At 40.3% G+C, this 26,203-nt stretch overlaps 1 protein-coding gene across 5 annotated transcripts in view; it reads left to right on the forward strand.

Annotated features, from left to right (window-relative positions):
* The window catches only part of PLCZ1 (phospholipase C zeta 1), a 47,533-nt gene that overhangs the window by 10,076 nt on the left and 11,254 nt on the right, over positions 1-26,203 (forward strand). For 2 of the 5 annotated variants that reach the window (XM_084764879.1, XM_084764883.1), the window contains 9 exons: positions 1,653-1,884; positions 5,515-5,716; positions 6,196-6,330; positions 11,946-12,090; positions 14,556-14,705; positions 17,556-17,795; positions 20,686-20,842; positions 24,338-24,454; positions 26,026-26,198. In XM_084764879.1, coding sequence (XP_084621005.1) covers positions 1,653-1,884; positions 5,515-5,716; positions 6,196-6,330; positions 11,946-12,090; positions 14,556-14,705; positions 17,556-17,795; positions 20,686-20,842; positions 24,338-24,454; positions 26,026-26,198 — 1,551 coding nt within the window. Of the gene's footprint in view, positions 1-1,635; positions 1,885-5,514; positions 5,717-6,195; positions 6,331-11,945; positions 12,091-14,555; positions 14,706-17,555; positions 17,796-20,685; positions 20,843-24,337; positions 24,455-26,025; positions 26,199-26,203 lie in introns of all 5 variants that reach the window. The other 3 variants (XM_084764881.1, XM_084764882.1, XM_084764880.1) reach the window with 3 other exon arrangements.

The following is a 26,203-nucleotide window of genomic DNA, read 5'->3' on the forward strand; positions in this document are numbered from 1 at the left end:
GCGCGCTGGGGTCCACCTGCACACAGGAGTGTGGCGACCCCGGACAGAAGAATCTTAGGGTTTTTATATTCTTAGGCTGGGCAGGCCTCCCACCCTGGAGGGGAGGAGGAGTAGGGCGAGGCTGTGGAAACTTTACAGTTCCTTAGGCAGGTTGGGTGGAGACTGAATCTCCAGGGAGGTTGTTTTTATCTCAGCTAATCGCTCTTGTGGAGTTTCTGGAACCTGCTAGCAGGTCTAGTTTATGGCAGTGCGTGGTCATTCCCGGAACGCAAGAAGAAGTGAGGTCACCTGGAGACAAGCTCTCATACAGAACATGGTGTTAAATGCAGAATATAAATTACATATAGGATATGGCATTGATTTTGTCCCTACAGTGGCTTTTTATTGTGTGTTTGCCATGTCCTACTTGAATTGCATTTTCTGCAGTTTTCTATGTCTTGCAATCACTAGCATACAATCATACCATTCCACTTTTTAATTTACTTTTTGAAATTTTACTATTTTGAGTCAGTCTCATGCAGCCGAGTCTGACCTTGAACTTGCTGTGTGGCTGAGGATGAGCATGAGTTTCTGACCCTCGTGCTCTCACAGGCATATGCTGTATTTGTGAACATGCACTATGACAGTAAATCTGTGTGGCACTGGGAATCAAATTCACAGCCTAATGCCTGGTAGGCAAACGGCCCCAAGTTGAGCCACATTTCCAGCCCTGTGCTTCTACGTTTGCTAGTCATTTTCTGATTCAGGACCTTGCAGTGCCTATTTTTCTCTTCCTTTTTTAGAAATTTTATTATATTTCTTTTTAAAACATATATATTTATATTATTATACAAAAATAAAATAAACTATATACAGCAGGAAGAACCATGGAACAATCAGGAATTATAATAATGTTACAGTCATAGTGCTTTGGCTACTTGTGTTTGGCAAGCCTGAAGAAAACACCTTTCCTATCTTGGTGAGTCTGAAATTCTGAATGAAAATCAGTATCTATCAGATCTCATCTCTATTAGCTTAAAACATCTATGTAGACCTGAAAATCAGTGTGGCATTGGTGGTGTAGTGGTGAGCATAGCTACGGTCTTTTTTTTTTTTTTTTTTTTTTTAATCTGAGCCTAGCCTATGTCCTTGTCTTTTATCTCACAGAATTTAAATGTTAATTTTCCACAACTGCCCGATCAATTCACTCTTTCTTGGTGGAACTCATCTTGTTGGTTCCTTTATCAAACCCTGTAATTGCGGAGACCTCCTTTCAAGCTGCCTTTTTAGTGACGGAAGCTCCCACAGTAACACGATCTTGAATGTGTCTGACTTTCGTGGTCCAGGCTGTGAATCATCAGAACACGATCACGGCCTGGCCTGGCTTTAGGAAGGAAATGATGAGGACTGGAGGACACAGAGGAAATACCTAAGTGGAAAACCTCTTCCAACCCTCTTCTCCCCACACAGCCCTTCCTACCTTTCCTCTGCCTCCACCAGCTGCTGACCGTTTCCTGACTAACTCCACACAGGTTAATGCATTTTATCTTCAATTAGGATCCAACGTAAGCTTTAACTTTTATGAGTTATCATACAGTATACGAATAGGGTGACATTTACTTTGTATTTTCTATTCTTCTGCTGTGTGCCCACCAGTCATTTTATTTTAGTAGGAAAATGACAGACAGAAGCAAGGAAGAATCACAATAGAAGAATTTAGAGCCATTTATCGGCGTATTGCACACAGAGAAGAACTCACTGAAATTTTCAACACATATTCCGAAAATCGGAAAGTTCTTTCTGAAAAAAATCTGACGGAGTTTTTAATCCAAGAGCAGTATGAGATGGGTACAGATGTCTCCACTTCAGCTGAGATTATTGAAAAGTACGAGCCCATAGAGGAAGGTAAGCTCTGTTTACAGCTGAAGCCTATCAGCATATTTATATGTGAAGTGCTCTTGTCAATTATGATCATCAAATTAAAATTTTGGGGTGCAATTTTAGGAAGTATAAATTTTGTCTTTGTATTCATAGCACGCACGCACACAAATGTATGCACGCACACATGCACACACATGCACACACACATGCACATACACCATACACACACACACATGCACACACATGCACACACACATGCACATACACCATACACACACACACACACATGCACACACACATGCACACACATGCACACACATGCACACACACATGCACATACACCATACACACACACACATGCACATACACCATACACACACACACACACACACACACACACACACACACACACACAGAGAACTTGAGGCATAATGGGTAGGTGAGTTTCACAGACAGACAGAGCCAAACAACGGATGAGCTTCTAGCTTAGAGTTAGGGGTGGAGTTTCGGGACAGCATTGTGCATATTGGGGGAACAGTGCAAGGCACGGTAACATGGTAACATGCAGCACTAGCCCCAGCTTGGCCTGAACACCATTGACCTTTGTTGCCTTTGGAAAAGCATAAAGAACTCACATAAGTAGGTAAAGCAGCTAACAGCTGTGTCACCAACACTAGCTGAAAGTGCGGCCGACATTTTCTTCTTCTAGCAAGCTTTCTCTAAGGACATTGTGAGTTGATGGATGGTCTGGCCGAAGCCCTTTATGTTGCTGTCGTTTAAAACAGTTGTTTGCAGATGAGTCCTTTCCGTATCATTGACTCAGGGAATGTTAAGAAAAAGTCACACTGGCGCTGTTATCTCTGGGTGCTAAATTAAATACACAAAAGGATAGTGACCAGCACCGTAGAGCCGTGTTTTTATTTTAACTGGGGCATTGCATTGTTCTCCCTTTCATCTTTTGAATTTTCTACCCATTGTAGACACTGTCATATACAGTCAAGATTTCTACATTATGAATATAATTTTTGATCGATTTTATCTTAGCTGATGTAATGCATGATCTTACAGTCCTCAATACTGCTAAGCTCCCTGATTTTGTCTCATGAGAGCATGTCATGTGTACCAAATTAGCTTTTTAAAAATCTGTGAGATAATTTTCATCACAATCTGGTAATTTTAGAAATTTAGTATTTGTAAAATTGTGTGTGTATGTGTGTGTGTGTGTGTGTGTTTGTGTGTGTGTGTGTGTGAATACAGCTTTCAGGAGTTGGTTCCTCCTTTTACAGTGGGTTCCAGGGATGGGCCTCAAGTTTGCCTGTCAAGCACTTTTGCCTACTGAGCCAACTGGGAGCTCTCCACCTAGCGTCTTTAGTGGCACAAAATGGTTTTGTTTTCTATTGGGTCTTTTTCTGCACATGTATGTGCTCCTGTGCACAGATATGCATGAAGATGTTGTGTGTCTTCATATTTGCTCTCTTAATTTTTTGGGGGAAGGGTCCCTAATGGAATCTGCAAATCACTAGTTTGCCTAGGCTTTGACCATCAAGCCCCAGGGATTCTCTTGTCTTTGCCCCCACAGCGTTGGGATTAAAGGCATGCCTTTTATTTCTAAAATGAGTGTTGGAGTTTGAACTTAGGTTTTGATGCCTCAACAGCAAACACTACCAAAGGAGCCATGTCTCTTGTTCCTTGTTTTCTATTCTATTATTAAATACATTTAATTATTCAATAGTTCAAAAGGACTACAAGCCAAATCCAATGAATAAATTAATACAAACTATTATTGTTATGTTGCATATGATCTTTTGTTCTGAAACATCTCCATATTCTTGAATTTATATGGCTTTTAAACAGTTTTTATGTGTATAAAATCATATATATTTCTTCTAGATTTTGTTTTTTGACAAAAAATACAAACAGGAGGATTTCTTTTGGTTTGCTTTTCTGTTAGTGACAGTGTTTTGAAAGCTGTTTTTTCAGTTCTGTTATGTCATAAACGTCATCTGACTTATATCGCTATATTTTTATGGTCCATCAGTTTTAATGGGTACTTTGCACTATACTTAAGTTTGAGCTTTTGTTTGTTTCCTTCCCTTTATTTATTCTGCTTTTGTAAACAAAGCTAATGTTAGTACGTGGGCACCCTGCCTTTTGTCTTCTGAAAGACTAATTTCTAGAAATTAACTTGGTTTCTAATCAAAGGGAAAGGCCAACCCTATAGAGTGAAAGCACCACACTCTAACGTGAAAAACGCACACTCTAACGTGAAACCTGCATTTCTACTTTCTTTTGAGCCGAGCTGAAGTCATCAGCAACACTAGCAGTGGGCACTTACAGAGCTAAAATCTCTACACACGCAGCAAGCTTTCTGGTTACCGCTTTTCATGGATTGGGAGAGGTTGCCCAGCATCCTCCATCAACTGCATTCAAAGCCAACTTCCTGGGTCCAGAGCGCATGTTTAGTTTTGGTGCACATTATAGTGAGAAAAAATTTCAGAGCTAATTAGCTGTAGGTGGTCATAGTTAGAGCCTTCCCAGAGCAGAAATGCATGTTCACTTCCTGGGAGTGTACTAGTTGTTTATAGCAGTGGTTTTGTGATACCTTCTCTTACGAAATTACGTGCTCATGAAGGGTGGAGTGCGCAAGTAGAGCACAGCACTTTTGAACTATGACATTCTATAGGGAACAATGGAAATGTGGCACATGTGACGGAATACTGTCACAGGAGGAGATCTCACTAAGAGAGCACAAAGGAAACCAGGCATAAAAACCACACACTGACCTGGAGAGAGGGCTCAGTGGTTTAAAACAGTTGCTGCTCTTACTGAGAACCAGGGCTAAGGTCCTAGTACCCACACTGCCTATAACTCTAGCTACAGGGGATCTGACACCCTCTTGGCCTCCACAGGCACCTATGTAGATGTGATCTTACACACACACACACACACACACATGAAAAAAAGGAAAAAATTTAAAGGCATATACTTGTACTTGCATGTACACACACATTTAGACATGTGCACATACACATAAAATAAACATTTTTATATCTAAACAAAAAAAAAACCAATGAAAAGTACACTGTGTGAATTCATCACTATAAAGTACAAAAAAGAAAATGAATCAGTGCTTTCTATGTCCATTCACTGAGTAGGGGCAATGACCAAAGTGTTGGCACAGGCTAGTTTCCACTACACACATACTTGTATGTATAAGTAAAACAAAACCCAAAGGTAATATGATAAGACATGCTTGGCTGTTGATTTGGCAAAACTAGAAGAAGCTGTTTCTCTAGTCTAGATAGATGGCCCAGTGGTTAAAAGCACTTGCTGCTCTTCCAGAGGACACGAGTTTGACTCCCAGCACCTACATGATGGTTCACAACCACATGAGACTCCAGTTAAAAGGCAGCAAATGTCCCCTTCTCCTTCTGCAGGTAGCTGTATGTGTGCGGTATATATACAGCCAACCAGACACAGACACATCCATGGATGAAAAGAATTTATTTTCCAAGAAACAATTAGAGATAGACTAATATTAATTGTAAATATCTATGTTTTATAAATATGTCCTACCACTACATTTACAAATGAGATATAAAAGCTATAAGTTACTAATGGTGTATCTGCATCCTTTTCACTTATTTTTTATAGTGAAGAATGAAAAGCAGCTGTCATTGGAAGGTTTTGCACGATACATGTTTTCATCAGAATGTCTACTGTTTAAAGAAGAATGTAAAACAGTGTATCAAGATATGAACCAGCCACTAAGTGATTATTTTATTTCATCTTCTCACAACACATATTTGGTATCCGATCAATTACTGGGACCAAGTGACATTTGGGGATACATAAGGTATTTATTTAGATGCTCTTTTAATTTAAAAATTTTTCATCCAGTAATTTATTTGCTTTATATCCGAATTGCAGCTTCCTTTCCTTCTTCCCCTCCCAGTCCCTTGCTCTTTCCCCTCCTTCCCCCCACCATCTCACATCTCACTTCCCTTTCTTTTCGAGGAAGAGGAGGTCTCCTATGGATATAATCCTGCCTCGGCATATCAAGGTTCAGTAAGGCTTGGTGCATCATCTTTTGTTAAGGCTAGACAAGACAGCTCAGCTGGGGGGAAAGGGGTCCAAAGGCAGGCAACAGTTTAGAGACAACCCTTGCTCTTGCTGTTAGGAGTCCTACATGAAGATGACGTTACACATCTGTTACACATCTGTAGAGGGTATAGGTCTGTCCCATTATTTTTTATTCTTAAAAAATAGTTTTTCATTTTTAAGTGAATGTATATATGTGCTTTTTTACATGCTTATGAGTGTATATGCCCACAGAGGCCAGAAGAGGGTGCTGGGTCTCCAAGGAGCTGGAGTTACAGGTGATTGTGAGTCACTGGGAATCAAACCCAGGTCCTCTGCAAAAGCAATATGTGCGCTTAACTTCCATTCCATCTTTCTGATCTTTGGAAGGTATAGCCTGGACTCTCCTTGAATCTTTAATCTCCTGCCTCTGCCTATTCACTGTGCCCTGTCTATATGTGCCACCATAACTGTTTTGGCTTTTAAGTCTCCTACATTTAAAGCTCCTGCCGGTACTAACTCAGTAAGGGTGCTGAGTGGTAAGGAGATTGCTCATGAAAACAAAATCTGTACGGGCTAGGGTATGTGGTTTGCTCCTGTACTGATCATCTTCCTTCCTTCATGAAACAACAGCGTAAGATGCTGCGCATGCTAGCTAGCATCATAGAGTGGCAACGTAACATAACATGCTGTGTGTGCTAGCTAGCATCGTGGGCTTGCCCTCTGATCCTCCTGCTGACTTCTTCTGCATGGGTCTATTCCTTCTGAAGTTTCTTGAACAATTTGCACATTTCCTATAGGAAAACATGATCTTTTAAATGCATATTTGGAACAAACTAGACTTTTGACAAAGGTGGTTAGCATCAATTACTAGACATCAGGATACAATAGTTTAAGAAAAGCCAGTTCATAAATACAGTAAGTTGTGCGGTTTGGTGTTCTAGACAGTGATTTTCATGGACCAGCATGTTAGATAATTCACACAGATTAAAGCAATCCATGCCCGATATCTCCAACGTTACATCCTTACAGACGTCACGCGGTGAACAGCGGGTACAATGGCTTCAGCTGAGTCGGTGGAGATCTAGTGAGGAGTGAGAGTTTTTTTGAGGCCTCACTTGTTTTCATATAAATTCATGGGAATCCGCAGACTTTCAAAAAAAAAAGAATATTATCAGGGACTGACAAGGCATATGAGAAAGACAAACCTTAGACAACATAAAAGATTATGGTAGCGCATTGAGAGTGCTACCTTAAGACATTGTCAGAAAAGGTTTCTCAACCAACCTGGCACAGGGTAAAGCGGGAGGCATGGAAGGATCCCCAAGGGAGCAACGACAAGGGCTTAGACTGTCCAGATCTTGGAAGAGAGCAAAAAACATCTGGATGCAGGTGTACAGTAAATAAGGGGCTGGGTTTGAGGATGGGAGGGTCAGTTTTGTGAAGGTCTTTTTTGATCACGGAAAGGCGGAGGAGTCACCAGAGAGATTTGCCTTGAGATGGTATCACAGTTTTGGCACCTTAGACGCAGGGACGATACAGCAGGCTGGATGATGATGACTGAGGATGATGAAGCCATGGGGCAGAAGCTAAGATGATGGCAAGCCGAAATGATTTGAGGAGGCAGAGCCAAGAAGGGTTAACAGGTGGCCTAGAGAGCAAGGAGGGAGGGAGAGAAATGGAGTTGCTTGTCCAGGTAACCAAGCACATAGGGAGACTGTCCACTGAATGCTGATGCTTCCACCAAAGGCTCATTGTGGGGTGTGAGATCAAAACAAGAGCTCCAGGGTTCCTGTGATGAGTCTGTGGAACCATCCTGTTTTCCAAAGCCTTTACCAAGCAGGCAGCTGAGTTTAATGGGAGTTTGTCGTTCAGAAGAAACACTCAGGCTGGAAGAAAGTAATTGGAGGCCACTAGTATATAGATGATATTTAAAGCTACAAGATTGGGTCATGTTGTTTAATGTTGTTAAGAAAATACCATCGGTAGGGAGGATAGAATCCTACAACATAAAATTATAGGCAAATGTCAATGTATGTCCAAATTAAAATCTAAGTAAATATAAAATTCAAAAACTTGCCATTTTAGATCTCAGTCATAGTCCTGTATATTTTGATGCTGTTCTAATTTTTTAATGAGATAAATAAGTTCAAAATGCGTCTATCCATACAGGAAATTACTTCTGAATGCAAAAACTGTTCCAAGTAACTGAAAAAAAAAAAACCCGAGTTTGTGTTTAGTTGAATCTCCTCTTTTGTTCCTTCAAACACCTTGGGAAGATAAACCTTAATACATCCTTTCAAATATCTTTGCTTTCAGAGAATGATGAAAAAGATGTTACAGAGTCAGTGTGTGAGTTTCTGGTCCTCTTCTCCCCCCCTCTCCTCTTTGCTACTTTACCTTTACAATAGGAAAATCCAGTAACATCATACTTAACATTAAACATTTTAATCCAGAAAGGATTCTCCAACTGTGAGGATTGTGTTTTGAGACAGGTCTCAAGTATCCTAGGCTGACCTTGAACTTATGACATAGCTGAAGGTGACCTTGAACTTCTGATCCTCCTACTTCTATTCCTTAAGTGCTGGGATGTGCTTCTTGTCATGCATGGTTTATACTGTACAGGAGATAGGATGCAGGGCACCCTGCAGGCAAGGTGAGCAAGCCCACCACTAACTAAGTTACATCCCCAGCCACAACCCAAACCTTTTTTTTCCAGTTAAAATCCAATTACAAATTAAAAAAAATACTATTCACACAATAGATAGTAACTCATAAATTAAAAACTTAATAATTTATATTCTGTTTTCTAGGTGGTATCTAAGAGATATTTTAATGATTACTAAGTGAATAAAATTAAATGTAGGAGTTTGATGCCACAACATCTTGTACACATCCTAGAATATGTGCAGAAACCCATTCAAAGGACTTTCAGCAGTTGAAACAGGGCTTGCTGTAAGATTTACAGTGAACTTAAGATAACATGGCTGCTGCGAAAGAGTATTTCCTTAATGAATGAGAAATTATCTCCCTTGTTTCTCAAAAGAAGAACCAGAGTGAAATAGTGAATAACAGATGACCTGCCTCAGAAAAAAAGTGGCTGGCCCCCGACAGCAAAACCCACTTAAACCACTCTGATAGGGACCAAACCATAAGTCCTGAACGTACAGTTTTTGTAAAGGTTGATTCAGTTGTAGGTAAAACTGAGACAATCTAGAGAATCAGCAAGAATCAATATTATTAACAACAATCTTTTTGAAAATCCCTACACCAAGTTTTAGGTGGTTCCTCAAGCTGGTGCAGAGTTCAAGTTCACTGTCCAGCAGGACTCTAGAGAACAGGTGTTCTGCACTGACAAAAAACAAACAAACAAAAAACCAAACAGATGATAATCCCTAAAAGGAGGGCAATGCAACGTCTTCTCATGAGCAATAGAAGATAGTTCAAATAAAGGCTCCATCTTTACTCAATTAAAAATCTAAATGCTTGTAAAACAATGCTTAGAAGCCAAGAAATGCGTTCATTTATAAGTCCACAAACTCATCCCAGTTAAAAGATCCTAAAGTTGGTTGTCTCTGCAGGGACTCGTGTTGGTTAAGCAATTCCCTTCTCAGAGGTCTCCAGACACATTCCTTTAAGACAGGAAAAAGGACAAGAGCTCTGCAGCTTTACACTATGCCCATCACTATGCACCAGGCTAAAGAGGGAGCCACTGCAAAACCACCCAGCCCACCAAACACCAAGAAATTCTTTATTGATTGTTTGGCATTTTTATTTTGTCTTGGTGATGCCCCCAGGACACAGAGACTTTACTCATTCTCTTCTTCCAAGCTGCCCCAGGGAACACACAGTCTTAGCGTTCCCCTGAACGTAGTGTACTGACTTGTTATCACAATCTAGAGAATCAGCTTGGGCTTTGCCCACTGCACTCTCAAGAACTGGCTCAACCCAGCTCCCCAGAATGCAACTACTATACACCCAGAGCAGTATTTGTTCTGGGAGGTATATTCTCTCATATGATCATCTGGTATGCTGTTTGTGAAGACTACTGATTGATCCAGGCATGCTATGCTGGCATCACAGTCCTCCCCTCCCCCCTTCGTGCTATTACAGGATGAGTCTAGCCTTTTTTACTCTCTCGTGTTTGAATAAAGTAACTATTGATGGAAGGGGTCCATGCTGTGCGTGTTGACATGTTGAGGAACATTTCTGTATGTACCTCCGTGGCACCAGCTTAAATCTTATCACCATGCCCAGTGTGGCCACCAACACCATTTCTGGACATCGCTAGACATCTTGTGGGGCTCAACACACCTCCACCTGAGAATCGGTTGGTCACCTAGAAAAAACAGGTGACATAAGACACTTCTGGAAGTGTATAAGCCATCAGGCTTTTCTCTGCAGAGAGAGTAGTTCTATGCTTAGACAAGAGAATTGCTTCAACCCACTCCCAAATGAGTGGGTATCTTCTAGGACTCTGAAGCTTCCACTCAGCATGGTTTTATATAGCTTTGTTTCCTCCAAGGATGTAATTTAGTTGTGTCTGTTTTTCTTTTCTTCTTAGGCACCAGGGCTTCTGTCCTTTTCTCATCTGAACACAAAACACTGATGAATCGTTGATTCTGTACCAGACAGTTTTTATGAGAATGCAGCTTCTCACTCTCATGGAACGCAGGGCCTAATGAACAGTGGACACTATGGGAGTCCACCAATTGCGGTGGACAGAACCTTTGTACTGTGTCTCTGGCACTAGCTTTAGCATATTAGCCCACAGTCATGAGATGGACACAGGAAAACAAAAGAAGGAAGGTGTAAATAGTTCAAAGCAAGTGTGTATACCTTGAAATAAAGAGATCCTATTTCTATTATGCACATTTGAGTGACTCATTAAACTTCCTCTTTGTAATCCCGAGGATTGAGATAAAGCTTTGTGCAGTTTAGGAAAGCATCCTACCACTGAGCTGCATCCCCATCTCAGTAAGACAGTTTTCATAATTAAATTGAGAAATTGTAGTAAACTCTAGTAAAAGCCAAACCTATTTCACACTGACATAAAATGAGTGTCCTGAGCTGTCCGCTCTGTTTGCAGACATTCACCCTTATCAAGTCAGAGGAAAATCGGAATGCAATCTACTCCAGTTGCCACAGTTTAGATAGAGGTATATGTTTATTAAAGTGCCAGTCTCTCTCTGAGTAAGAACACTTAAAATCCATTTAAACCCAGTGGGTGCAACCTACTTCAAAAGCCCAAAATAGAATTTAGGTGTAGATCAAGAAGCCGATTTATTTGATAGATGGAAAATCAAATCAGTTTTAGATCTGAGCAGAAGTGGGATATATTTTCCTTAGTTTGGAGAAAGCTGTGAAATTGGTGCATTCTGAAAATGTCACTCAAAATTTTCTCCAAAGAGACTGTGAGTCAAAGCAACACAGATGAGGTGGGATGCAGGCTTCCTGCTTTGTATGGCTGGATCAACACTCAAGCATGTTTGCTGGGATGTCAGGATCACTCTATTTCATGTGCTGTGGCCATGACTTCCTTTTCCCTCTTCCCCTTCTCACCATGTTGTTCACCACCCCACCCTCCAAAACTTGGCATGATGAAAAGAATCAGATAGAATTTTGCTAATGTATTTTATTGTTTCCAGATAGCTTTGTATATTATCACATTACCACAATGACAAAGCCAACAGTAGTAGCACCATTAGCCATACTGTTCGGGTTGGGGGCAAAAGCTTCAAAGCCATCTTTTTGCCCCTGGTATATATATAAGCTTTGTAACGAAAACAATAAGGAGTAAAATGTTTGACTAAGGAGGACAAGATACCATTTGTATGACACAAAGACAGTGTTTCTACTTTATAAGGTTGAAAGTTTCTAGGATTCGAAATTTTTCTCTATTACAGGTTGGCTTATATATTTATTTTACAAGTCTGAATATTTTGACCTTGTTTTACCCATGGTCCACAGTCTAGGTATGACACTCTTTTGCTAACTTTTGCTAGTGCCCTCGTGAAAGGCTGCCGCTGCCTGGAAATTGACTGCTGGGATGGAGCCCAGAATGAGCCTGTTGTGTACCATGGCTACACTCTCACCAGCAAGCTTCTCTTCAAGACTGTTATCCAAACTATAAACAAGTATGCCTTTATGGTATGTGTAAAGTCATTGAAGCAGTTTACTGAACCCAGATTCTATTCAGGGAGGCCTGACTTTCAATTTGTGATTTTTAAAATTGTGAGCTGTGATAGATAGCAGAATCCATGTGGTATTTAGTAGCTAAAGGTAGATTTATCAAAGTGAAAGGCAGCAAATGAATGGTCATGGAAATTCTTGTTTAATCTTGCATGTGTAAGTGTGCATATGTGCATGCATGTGTGTGTGTTGTGTTGTGCTTAAAAATGTATTTATTTCTCTTATTGTTATGGACTCAAAGTTTGAGATATACTGATTTAGACAATATGAATATTTTACCCATGTCCAAATATTTTACTTTTAAGACAAATATAAAATGTGTCAACAGTCCAACACTTCAATTGCTAACATTATTTACAGCTACAATGGTGATAACAAATAGTGTTCTGATGTACATTTTGGAATTTAAATTGACTAGTTCATTATTTATAGATGGAAAGATCTAAATTTCAGTAGAACTATATTCACTTTGCAAGTATGATCTGATTTGGACTTATTTTAGCAATCTCTTGTGAAATGTTTAAAGGACTTTTGAGTATTGCTTTTACTTGACTCCATTTTCTAAGCTTGCTAATTTTAGATGGTCAGTTTTGAAAATTTAATATGGTCGATATCTCTTGAATTGTAACTGTTGTATAATCAAAGGATTTAACTAAATTCTACTCAGTAATTATGTAGTAAATAAGTACATAAAAGAGAAGAAAGAAAACCTATAGGTTAAATAAACACAATGTTCCCCTGGGACTATATCAGTTAATCTGTCAGCAGGAACCAGAAATCACACCATTATATTTATTTCTCATCCACCATGTGCACCAGGGCAACTCCGTAGCAAGTTCCATCCTGCCCACTTGCAAAGGTTTTTCAGAACAAAAGCTTGACCCCATTGTTGACTCCCAAGGCCTCCCAGGACTAGTTTTCTGTGGCGGCTGCTCTCCTGCTGTTCTGGGTTTGCTTTGTTTTTCAGGTACATCTATAATCTTTTGTACCTAACGCTCCCTTTGTCTAAAATGCTCTTCCTCAATGTTTGGCTGACCTGTATCCCTTAATTTAGGATAACTAGATACTGCAAGACAATATACACAGTCTTAAAATTCAAAGTTCTCCAAAGCATGTAAAAGTCTAAATTTTCTAAGACTCCAAAGAACAGATGAACAAATGGACAAGAGAGGAAGAGATGGGTTGGTGAGGTGACTCTGTGTAAAGGTGCTGCCCACCAAGCCTGACAAACTGAGCTAGATCCCTGAACGCACATAGTGAGAGGAGAAAACAGACTCTTCAAGTTGTCCTCTGACTTCTACGCATGTGCCATGGCAAGGGAATGCACATGACTGTATGTGTGTGCGCACACACTCAATAAGTATAAAAAACTAGATCAATAAAAGACATTAAAATTATGAAGGAAGAAATTAAATTTTCCCCATCTTCAGGTGACATGATAATAAATGCAACCTCCCCGAATTCTATAAGCAACTCTCAGATCTAATAAATGGAGTCAGTAAATTTATAGAATACAAAAATCTGAGTAAATATTAATAACATTTTTATAAAGAAATGATTTAACTGAAAGTGAAATTTAAAAGGAAATACCATTTATGGTAAATAGCATAAAATCCTCGGATGGTGTGTGTATGTGTGTGTGTGTGTGTGTGTGTGTGTGTGTGTGTGTGTGTGTGCATGTGTGTGTGAATATAGACCAAGTACAATGATGTACATGTATAAAAGTGTCGTAACGAACCCCATTACTTTGTTAACTAAGCATATCTCCTGTGCCTTTGGGGGACTTTCAGCACCTAAAGTCTCCTAGGCAAGTTTTCTTCCCATAAATTTCACTTCAACAGTTTCTGTGGTTGTATGTACAGCTGCACAGACTTTGGAGGGTATGGGGTTGAGCACTAAGTGTTGAACCTAGGGGTCTGGTGAATGCTTTGCAATGACAGGATCAATGAGCTATAGGTCCAGCTCTGGTTTCACATTTTATTTTAAGACAAGGTCTCACTTAGTTGTCCAAGCTAGCCTTAGACTCTTTAGACCAGGCTAGTCTTGACTATGGGCTCTTCTTCCCTCAGTCTCGCAAGGAGCTGGGACTACAGGCCTAAGCCTCCAGGCCTGGCCTTTCAATTTCTTGGTACTGAGTCTGTCTATGTCATTTCTTTCTAAGGACCTGATAGAACGTATTGAAATAATTTCCCAGTGACGGTGTTTCAGGCTTTGCTCATACTTTCAAGGCAAAGATAAATATTCCTTTTTACACTGGGTTTTAAAGCCTTTACTTTGTCGGATGCTAAGGTAATTTTCAGTTTAAAGCATGCTTATTTTGCAAAGAATGTTGAAGATGAATTTTGAGATAGATGTTTAGATGAGTTGTATTAGGACAGTTTAAAAGCCCTGGTGAGTAACCATAGAGATGGTTCATCTTCTAGATGTCTGAGTACCCCGTGGTGCTCTCCTTGGAGAACCACTGCTCCCCTGGCCAGCAGGAAGTGATGGCTGACATTCTGCAGAGTACCTTTGGAGACTTGCTTCTCTCAGACATGCTTGAGGAGTTTCCAGACAGCCTACCGTCTCCAGAGGTAACGTTTTGCCTGAGAAGCTTAGATGAAGGAAAAAAGTGAAATAAAAACAAAAAGCAAACCATGGTCACCTTTGCACATAGCTTATATACCAGCACAGATGCTTGACTTTGACTCTTTCACAGCAGAGCTGCTTTCACTATGTGTTGCCTGAGGAATGTTCTGTTATGTCAGAGAAGAAAGAGACTATGCAAACAAGGAACATTTGTAGAATCTGGTGGCTTTTGCTAATTGTCAACTTGACAGAGTCTATATCACCTCGGGGGCTCGGACTCTGGGTATGCCTGTGAGCGATTGCTTTGCTTGCATTAACTAATGTGGAGAGATTGATCTTGACTGTGAATGGAACCTGGGCTGTCTAACTGCCAAGACAAGCTGAGCGTCAGTGAGCATGCGCCCAGCGCTCTCCGTTCCTGACTACCGATGCAACATGGCCAGCTCCTGATCTCCTGCTGCCCTGATTCTCCTACAGTGGTGGCCTGGAGCTTGGAACTGTGAGCTGAGAGAGACCCTTTCTCCTTTAAGTGGCTTTGTCAAGGTAGTTGGATCAGCAACAGGAAAAGTGATAGATGTAAAACTCACCTTTTGATTGTGTACTTCCCTTCATCTGCGGGTCCAAACTACAAAGGCATTGTAATAAAAAAAAATCCAGGAATTTGATATATTTCGTAGGCAAAATATTAAGAAGGAGGTCAGGCGCCTTTGTTGTAAACAGAACCCATACTTAAATATCAATGAACAGGGGGTAAATTTCCCCCCTTTTAGTCGGCCCCTCAGATGTCCCTCTGTCCGTCTTCTCTTCCGCCTGCCGTAGAGAGCTATTCATTCCGGTCGTCTCACGCCTTCCTATGACTCATCCAAACTGGCTCTATGTCGGAACCCATGTGACGCGTTTCCCCAGCAACACGGCTTCTCTGTATTTTCCTCCCTCACGATGCTCACTTATGTTCCGATATTATGGCAAGCATGATCCGCGCTCTCAACCTCAGGATCTCACCACTTATTCTACTCTACCCCGACTGACACACCACCCCGAATGTCATTAACAAGCGAACTTTCTTTTCCCTAAGTAGTGATTTTCTAACAATCAATATTTGAATTTTGAGGTATCTACAGTTCTGGTAATGTAGCATTATTTTTGTGGTATTCGAATGTTTTTCCCTCATCTGTCTGAGTGAGCATTTAAAAAAAAATTAAAAGAAGGTGCTTGCACAAAAAAAACTGACACAGAATACAAATTAATGAGTAGGAATATCATGACTCCTTTACCTCTGAGGAATGCTCAAAGACTAAGTGCATTCTGCTGTGGCGTAACATGTAAGGACTACTGCAAAAGGCTGCACATAAATTACCAACGATGCAGCTCAAAGCTGTGATCCAATTCTGGAAAACTTTTGACAATTTTATCTGAATGTTGTCTTCTCCTTAGCACGTCTTTTATGTTCTTTTCTTTTTCTCCCCTTTGTTGTTTTCTTTTGCATTCCACTCTGTGGCTTTCACTGACGGCTTGGCTTCCACACAGTTAGGAGGAGGTTTCTGAGGGATCAATGAGGAATTAGAGAAAAAATCCTTTTTATTATGTTGGGTTCAGTCTTCAGTGTGAGAGATAGTTACCTAGGAAGTTGCTAACTTAGCCTTATTCAAGCCCGACAACTTAAGATTTAACAAGCTTTTATTGAAACTTTAACCCCAAATCCATAGATCTCAACAAAGGTCTACACAGTTCGGATAGCCGTTCTAAAGCTGTATAGATTCACGCTAGAGCTTACACTTTCACTGTTATATGCTTTATGCAGTTTTCCACTATTAAAAAGCATGAAAATCTGCAACAGAGTTAAAAACTAGACAAATGAATCAGCTTTGTATCCTCATTCACGGTTCAGGTGTCCAGTGGAGAGCGGGAAGAGGGAAATACGATGTGATGAGGAAGGACTGAGTGTAGGTAATAGGCATTTGAGCCATGAAAGGCCATTTAAGATTTTGACTTCTTGATTGTGAAGTCCACCCCCCAAATGTGTCTCTTTAGGAAGCACCCTTTGTAGCCCCTCTGGCTTTGGGCACGGAATACATTTTGGTAAACTTCACAGTAGAGAGTAATGGCAGGGCCACCATCAAAGAGAAGAATCAAATGTGAGGTTGATAGAAGGAAGAGAGACTGCAGTCTCCTTACAGGGACTTCAGAACACTTATTTCAGTATTGTATGTGGCATAGCAGGCGTTCAAATATACCAATGAATTTTTTAAAAGCGTGGAGATAATTGAGAAATGTATCAGAAGGCTTTGAATTCAAATTGAATGGCCCTCCTTGATGGTGGTAAACTTTGTCACATCTGAGATTTGATGGACTGAAATACTAAGTTGATTACAACTGAAGAGGCTTAGTAAATTTTCAGTGCAACCCATATTAGATGTCAGACAGGTCGATGGACGTTTTTGTATGCCTGATCCCATCGGATGTTTTTAATATTAGATGGAAGTATTGTATCTCCTGTCAAAAGTTGTAACTGTTTAACCTCAGTAATGTGACAAAAATTTCTATGTGTATACATGCATTTTCCAACCTATTTCGAATTTAGCAATTTGTGAAATATATGAAAAGATCACTAATAGTAAATCCCCATCACAATAGGCTTATTTTAGGCTAAATTATGGTCAGTACCGTAGTACCACTGGTTTCTATGAGCATGAGTAACGTCCCAAACCATAGTGAGGTCCCACCATACCCTGCTACTGTAGGTGAATTTGCAGACACATCCCCAGTTTCTCTTTACTGTACATGTGGGGATACTTCTCAAGGTCACAGTGATGGTTTGCCTGTAAATCTGTCTTATTTCCAATTGTTTTTTATAGGCACTAAAATTCAAAGTATTAGTAAAAAATAAGAAAATAGGAACCTTGTTGGAAACCCATCAAAGAATAGGGACTAACAAGCAGGGCCAAGTGCTGGAGTCACAGGAAGATGTGCATGAAGATGATGATGAAGAATCATTGAAGGAGCCAGAAACACGAAGTGACTTTTTATTACGGGTCAAGCAAGAAAAGGAGGCAGACCTCTCAATACTGGCCAGAGTAACAGCTGCCAAGAAAAAGGTGAAAACAGGTTGTTTTGTTTGTTTGTTTGTTTTTGTTCTTTGTTTTTTGTTCTTTTTTTGAGAAAAGTGATCAAATTTTCCTAATGTTGTTGGCGAAGAGCTGAAATAAGTTTACATAAGGGAGACAGCTTCCTCGTAACGAAAATGCGAGTCTGACTTGACATCTTACTTGGAAAGACGTTGACAGTGGACAACAGCATTTTCAATCCATCTCTTTTTGTGGTAGCCTTTCCTAAAATACTTTCACTGTAGTAGATGTTTACTACAAGCTCTTAGGTAGTAGGCATCGCACAGAGCTGAAATAATGCTGAGGTTAGCAACACAGCTTCTCTGCTCTGTAGTAGAGACAGAGGCAAGAGAGTCAGAGTTAATTCTGCACAGCCGTATACATATCCGTATTGTTATTAAAATGCATGTGTTGTGTTATATGCCACCAGCCATTTGGGTTAACAAAGATGAGAACTTATTTGCCCCTCAAACGAACAGTTCATGGAAAGGAATCTTAACGAGGAATGTCTTGATGTTGTGTTTCCAACCAGGCAGCCTGAACTTTGTGCATCTTTGGTCCTACTTTCTCTGTATTTGGGGAAGATTATTACAAAAACAAAGCTTTGTTTCCTTTACAGGATCAAACAGTACATGCCTATGTACAAAACCATTTTGTGTTGCATGTCTGCTATGATCTGCCTCTTTGCACCAACTGCTGGTGTGGTCAGCTCTGACTGGGGAGACTGTTGGCATGGTTTGTATTTAAACACACAAAAGCCACACATGTCTAGGAATTTGTCCATTTTTAGATTTTTTTCTTTTGAATATATGTTTTCAAAGTATTTCCCCCAATCCTTTGTGGCTCTCCAAAATCTGTTGTTCTCTCTTCATCTCTGTTCCTGCTATTGATATTCCCCTCCTCTCAGTTTGAATAGAGATTTGTTGATCTTGTTAATCTTTTTCAAAGAACCAACTTTTTGCTTGATAGGTTCTGTATATTGATTCTTAGTTTCCATTTTATCAAATTCTGCCTTTTAAATTAAATAAGTTATCATTATTTTTTGGTTGTAGGTCTTTTATAAACCTTTCTTTTTTATCTTTTAAATTTTTCACTGTTTTGTAACTTCATAATGAACTCAGTGTATTTAGATCATACTGGCTCCATGCTTCCCTTCAGCTCCTTTCCTTGCTCCTATATATGTGCTCCCTCTTAGTGAATTCTTCTTCCTACTCCCTCCTTCCTTTTCCTCCTTCTCCTCTTTCCTCCCTTCCCTCTTCCTTCTCCTCTTAGTCCAACTTGTGGTGCTTGTGTGTGCATCTGTATGCTTATGGGTATAGGGCAGCCTACCATGAGCCACAGTAGTGAAGAAAACTGACGTTCTTTCCTCCAGTGACCCTCCACTACTAATAGACCCCCAGGGGCCCCTTCCACTCCTTGGTAGAATTCTGGCTGCCTTGATCTTGTGCAGGCAACCTGCTATGAGTCATGAGTGCAGTGGCTCTGCTATGGCCAGAGAACACTACTCGCTAACAATCTTCCCTGACCTCTGGCCCCAGTAACCTTTCTGCTTCCTCTGCTGTGCTATTGCCTGAGCCTTGCAAGGATATATTATATAGATGCCCTATTTTTCTTTGATCTTTATTATTTTTTGACACCCACTGTCTTTGAGCTAGAGATCATTATACTAGTGAGACCATCCAGACTCTGAAAGGCAAATGCTGCACATTCTTTTTGATGTGGGAATCAACATTTATATTTATGTGTGTATATATATACACATAGACAAAAGTAGGAAGAGGCTTACTAGCAGTAATAAAGAGCTATAAAGGACTGAGATGAGATAAGAGAAGATAGGGGCATCTGTGTAACATGAAAATTGAGGAGGGGAGGAACTGGACACAGCCAAAGAGTTCACAAAGAGGGCAGTGTGGAAATGGATGCATCAAAGGAAAGCATTATGGCATACAGTGTGAGAATGTCATGAGGAAACCTCTCATTGTGTGCTAGCTTCAAATATCAACGTGTAGTGTGAGCACGGCCAAGGAGTGTTTTCACAAACCTGAGAAGTGGCTGAGAAAAATGCAGTGGGAGAACAAATGTCTACCACACAATAAAACTTATCTCAAAATGCCAGAACAAACTGGAACTATACTCATGCTCTTAATTCTTAAATTTGTAAAATTTGTGAAAATAAGCTAAGATCTTTGAGGATGAGCAACACAGGTTTAAAGGAAAAATTTCCATCACTTAATAAGCCAAGGAACATTTAAATAAAATGTGTTAGTTGTTTTTTTTATATATATATAACATAACCAAACTCCATTACTTGCACAGAGTAACCCAAAAGGTACCCAGAGAAATGAAATTTGGCAGATGGATATGATGCCTTTCACATTTTATGGAAAATTAAATACATGCACCAACTGTAGGCACATGTTCAGGATTTCAATGGGCAAATGCTTTTGGTTCTAAAGTGCTGATTATGTAATTACACATTTATTGGAAGTTATGGCAATTCTGGGAATAACTGTACCAATTGAAACTACCAATGTTCCAGCATACATCTCTAATAAAATAAAGCATTTTTGCATATCAAAAAAAAAGAGAAAACAGTAAAACTTACTATTCTCAAATTTTAATACACTAACAAGATCTTAAATTCAGTCAAGCTCATATGATAATTAAAATGGCCATAAAAATGGTCACATTGACTTAGTCCAAAGAGTTTTCGAGGAGATAGCTTTAAAAACTTGATCTATTTTTAAAAATAGTATACACACACACACACAGACACACACGTGCGCGCGCACGTGAGCTTGTGTATGTATGTGTGTGTTTACAAAATAAAAATTTCAAATGATTAATGTAAAAATGTGAAATCACTGCATTTTATTTTTAGCCCAAGAAGCTGAGAGTAGCTTTGGCACTGTCTGATCTTGTCATTTATACTAAAGCTGAGAAGTTCCGAAACTTTCAGTACTCAAGACTCTATCAGCAATTTAATGAGAATAATTCTATTGTGGAGTATCGAGCTCGAAAACTTTCAAAATTGAGAGGTAAATGCTGACAACACCAAAGGACGAAGCATTTAAATTGGTTCTATTCACTGCTAAGGGGTTAACATGGCTTGGAGGTATTTATGAGTGTATATTCTTACTGAATTTCAATTCACTTGTAATAATTTGAAATCACATTTTATTCTTAATATCTATATAAAATTCTTGATATTGATATTCTTAAATATATAAAACAACGTATTTTGATTGCATTAAGTTTTATATCATAAAGCTTTCCTATTAAGCGCCTTAATAAATTTTTTTAGACTAGGTATAATTATGTAGTCCTGGCTGACCCGTAACACACTATACAGACCAGATTGGCTTTGAATTCACAGAGATTTTACCTGCCTCTTCCTACCTCATGCCGAGATTAAACATGTGTGCCACCATCCTTGTTTAATTGCCCTTTTTAGGTCACAGCATTTTCATTAAGAGTGTGAGGTATGGACCCTTCTGTGGGCAAACTGTGGTGTGCCAGTTATACTGCAGAGTGATAAATGACAGAGCCCAAGCTACAGGCTGAGCCTGCTGAGAAACACTTGGATTTTCCTGGGAGAAAATGTAAGCAGAAGCACATTGCAATGTCAGAATGGCATAAGCCACTTTGTGCTTTGGTGCTGTGCCTTTCACAGCAGCCTATTGAACGGAGTAGAATGGAAGAATAAACTGTAGGCAACATGAAGGAATACTTTATTTAACCATTAGGGAGAGGGATGGAGGGATGGAGAGAGGGACAAAGGGAGGAAGGAAGGGAGGAAGGGAGAGAGAGAGAGAGAGAGAGAGAGAGAGAGAGAGAGAGAGAGAGAGAGAGGAGAGACGAGACTGATGATGCAGATGCACAGACCTGTGCTAATGCAGAATCCAGATGAAGATATCGGGGTCACCCTCTGTCACTCTCTGCCTTCTTCCCTGAAGACAGGGCTTCTCACTGAGACTAGATCTAGGCTGGGAACCAGGAAGCCTCAACGATCCACCCCCAGCCCCCCAACTCCCAGCCCTGTAACAGTGCTGAGATTACAGGTTAATGTAGCCATCCTGGGTTTTTATGTGCATAGTGTGAATCTAAAGTAAAGCCTGCCCACTTTTTTGGTGAGAACGCTCAGCCGCCGGGCCGTCTCCCCAGCTGGGGTTGTGTGTATGTCTTACTACATAGTATGGTCAAGACAGTTGGAATGACCTGCTTTACTGGCATCTGACACCTCAAGGTGTCGGATAGCATTTTAGATATATGGGAACAGAAGTAGTGTGTGTAGTAGAAGCAACCGTAGTTCTCTCACTCCTAGTAGAGTAAACACCATACACACACACACACACACACACACACACACACACACACACACACACACAACACACACGCACACATACACACACACACAAACACACACACACATACACACACACACACAATTTTTAAAAGTAAGAGTGGAGCCCAGATATAGTGCATAGCACCACTATGCCTTGAAGAGAGTAGGATGTTTTTCTTGTACCCAAAGTAAATTAATTTACTTAATTATACTAAATAATTAATGATAGTGACAAAGATTTAACTGCATAGATGCCTAGTATTACTAAACTCATTATCATAAACATCACAAAATAAAATCTTGGAATGTTATCAAATGGGATGATTCTTACATTATGCCAGTTAAATAAAAAAAAATCACCCAATAAAAGGGAATAAATAATACAAATCCATCTGAAAAATTAGCCTATAAGCAGAAGAGAGTCTTAATTGAGTGATGAGATTATATGTAGTTTCATTCCCTCCTTTTAATTTGTTTTCCAGATGTTCCTAGAAAGAACATGAAATGAATGTGTAATAAATTGTGTGTAATTTGTAGTGCTAAATTTCAGAAGCAACAATATGTGACAAGAGTGTGTTAGGTACTTTTTTCATTGCCCTGACAAAATGTCCAACAAGCAGCAACTTCAGGAAGGAAGCCAGAGTGGCTCACGGTTTGAAGAGTCCGTCCTGGCCTGAAAGCATGTTGGCTGTAGCTCCATGGTAGAGGGGACATGAAGCTGCTCTCTGCTCACATCTCTTTACATAAACAAGGAAGAGATATGGGAAATTTTCTTATTTCCCCTTGTTATTAACAGTACAAAGACCTACGCCATGAGATGATGCCATCCACACTGAGTGGCTCTTCTTGAGTTAATTCTCTGTAGAAATCCCCTCCTGGACACATATGTAGGTGTGCCTCACTGATGCCCAGGTGTTTCTTTTCTTTTCTTTTCTCTTTCTTTCTTTCTTTCTTTCTTTCTTTCTTTCTTTCTTTCTTTCTTTCTTTTTTTGAGACAGTGTTTCTTTGTGTAGCCTTGGCTGTCCTGGACTCACTTTGTAGACCAGGCTGGCCTCGAACTCACATTGATCCACCTGCCTCTCCCTCCCGAGTGCTGGGATTAAAGGCATCACCACCACATCCGGTACCCAGGTGTTTCTTAACCTGCTCAGGTTGATACTCAGAACTGACCATCACAGAGACTGTCATGACCATTCTCATGTCACTATGCAGATGTGAAACCCTAAGTCCTGAGTGTGCAGGCTGACTTATGGATAGACCTCCTATGGAGCACAGAAGAAGCATGACAACATTTTGTTTTTAAATTAGCAATGCTTATTAAAGAATACTACTTACGACAAGGAGGAAAGGGTTCTTTCCCACTAGCATATACCATGTGTTATACATAGCAATCACTTCCTCTACGAATGTTGTCATACTGGTAGGAATGGTTGTGGCAATCAGATCTGTTCAGTGAAAGAAAAAAAAAAAAGCCCAAGGCATCTGTGTTCGAGAAATCTAAAGGGATGTCAGTCAAATGGTGAGGGATACAAATTAGTTTTTAATCCCATGTCACTTAGAATATAGACAAGCAGAAATACACAGAGTGTGTATAGGTTACATATACATGCATGCATATGTGCATGTTACAAGCAATTAAATATCTCAGCAAACGAGATATTAGAAATAAAAGTCATGAGATTGTCAATGGAGAGTTGAAAGCAGGGATGGAATATACCTGAAGGAAGAGTGAAGGAAGGATGCTGGGCTGGAGGGCTGGGCGCCACACCAGACAACTCTAGGGTCCCTCTAAACTGTACAGATCTGTGAGATGATCACTAAATTAATTTAGCCTCATGTGACTTAAACGTGAGTCCATCTTAATGTGAGAATTGAGCTTAAAAATAAATTGGTAAATGCTGATTTAAAAACCTTTTATTTTGGAATTTTGTGTATTCTTGAATTAATTTGGAATTAATTTGTATGTATGAAAGTGAAATAGTTTCTCAAATAGGGTACAAGAGTTCTTATGAATTATTTTGCAAGTATAAATGCATAGGATTCTCTTTTATCTTGTGACTGATAAATGTTTTTGCCAAGGTAATGTATAGAGTTTTCACATATGTGAGTAACGTACAAAGATACAAAGATAGCTTGTTACATTGATTACAGTACTTCAACATTTTTATTCCATTTTTTCTTTCTGTAGCCCATGAGTTTATTTTCCACACCAGGACATTCATCACTAGAATTTACCCCAGACGGATGAGAGCGGACTCTTCTAATTTTAACCCTCAAGAGTTCTGGAATGTAGGCTGTCAGATGGGTATGTTGTGTAGGCTGACGAGCTGTCTGCGAATGTGAGTAGACACGAGTTCACTGTGTGAGTCAATGGAAAGTTCCGGAAAAGTTTTGGCCCTGGAAGTGGGGTCACGCATTCGTGGTAAATCACTGCTTTCTAGAGCTAAAGCTTTCCCCCAAAAGCTGGAGAGGGCAAATAGAGGCGACGGTAGGAAGGCCTAGACTATTCCACGCGAACTTAATGTCGGAACCTGTGTGCTCGAGGGAGAGGGAGACCAGATGGGCAGGACAGGGGACTGAAGATTAGGTTCCTTGTTCAAGTTAGGCCAAATCCTCTTCTGTCCAAGTGCCCGCTGTGCTGTTGTTTTGGCTTTACATGAGCTTTGACATTCACAGCCTCACAGGGCTGGTCGTTATGCCATGCGACTATCTCCTTGTTCCTAACCAAAGAGCAGGTATGGCACCATCACCAACCACTCAGTGTCAGGGCTCCTTCTTTGTCTCCTGTACTGTCAGGGCAGATGCTTGCATCCGGCCTGAGGAGACGGGGGAGTGCAGTCAGGTGGGATGGGGAGGGCTAGGGGAGGACTATATAGCAGGACCACATACCAGGCACTGTATAGAGCAGCGCGTCACCTTCTCAGGGGGCATATCTACCCCTTGGGCCTGGATATTTGCAATACAGTTGGTGACTTCTCTTCCTTAACAGTATTTACCAGTATTGACCATTGGATCTAAGGCCCCACACAGTTAAGCAAACAGTTTATTTCGGAGTAGAGCTCCCGGCCAAGATTATTTTTATATTCATTGAGTGCTAACTGACATATGCATTGCTTTTCTGTAGCCCATACTGAATGCCACTTTCATTTCCTCATGCAACGTTGTACAGTAGATGGATATTATGGGGTGCACACCTGTACTCTCAGCACTAGGGGAAGCAAGGGTTTCAGGTGCTTAAGGTCTTCCTTACAAGGAGAGTTCGAAGCCAGCCCAGGCTATACGATAACCTGTCTCAAAAAATCTACCAGCAATCAACAACTATATAATAATTTAGTTTACAAGTTAAATATTACAGTTCACAGGCACACATTAACACAAGCAAGTGTCTTAGTGTGGGTTTCTGTTCCTGTGAAGAGACACCATGAGCACTGCAAATCTTGTAAGGAAAGCCTTTAATTGAGACTGGCTTCTAGTTCAGAGGTTTAGTCCATTACCGTCATTGTGGAAGCAGGGCAGTATGGTCTTACAGCCGTAGCTCTACATCTGGATCCTTGGGCAGCAGGAACAGAGAACGAGAAACTGGGCCTGGCCTTGAGTATTTGAACCCTTTAACCTGAACTCCCCAGGGACACACTTCTCCTAAAAAAAAGCCACACCTCCTAATAGTGCCTCTCCCCATGAGCCTCTGGGGCCATTTTCATTCAAAGCAACATAGCAAGACAGCAATAATATATTTAAAAAAAACATGAAGTATTAGGGTAAGTGATCCATATTCTTAGGAAACATGGAGATACGCTGTGTGATGATTTTTACACACCTCTGAATTTAGCTTCACTCCCAGCATCCTAACAGTGTCAAAATACTTCTTTCTCACAGTGGCCTTGAATTTTCAAACCCCTGGACTGCCTATGGATTTGCAAAATGGAAAATTTTTGGATAATGGAGGCTCTGGATATCTTCTGAAGCCAGACTTCCTCAGAGATACAACCCTGAGCTTTAACCCAAGTGAAGCCACAGGAGACAGCCACCCAATTACCCTCACAATCCGAGTAAG

The sequence above is a fragment of the Acomys minous genome (genome assembly GCF_964271855.1).
Source record: "Acomys minous genome assembly, chromosome: 17".
NCBI lineage: Eukaryota > Metazoa > Chordata > Mammalia > Rodentia > Muridae > Acomys > Acomys minous.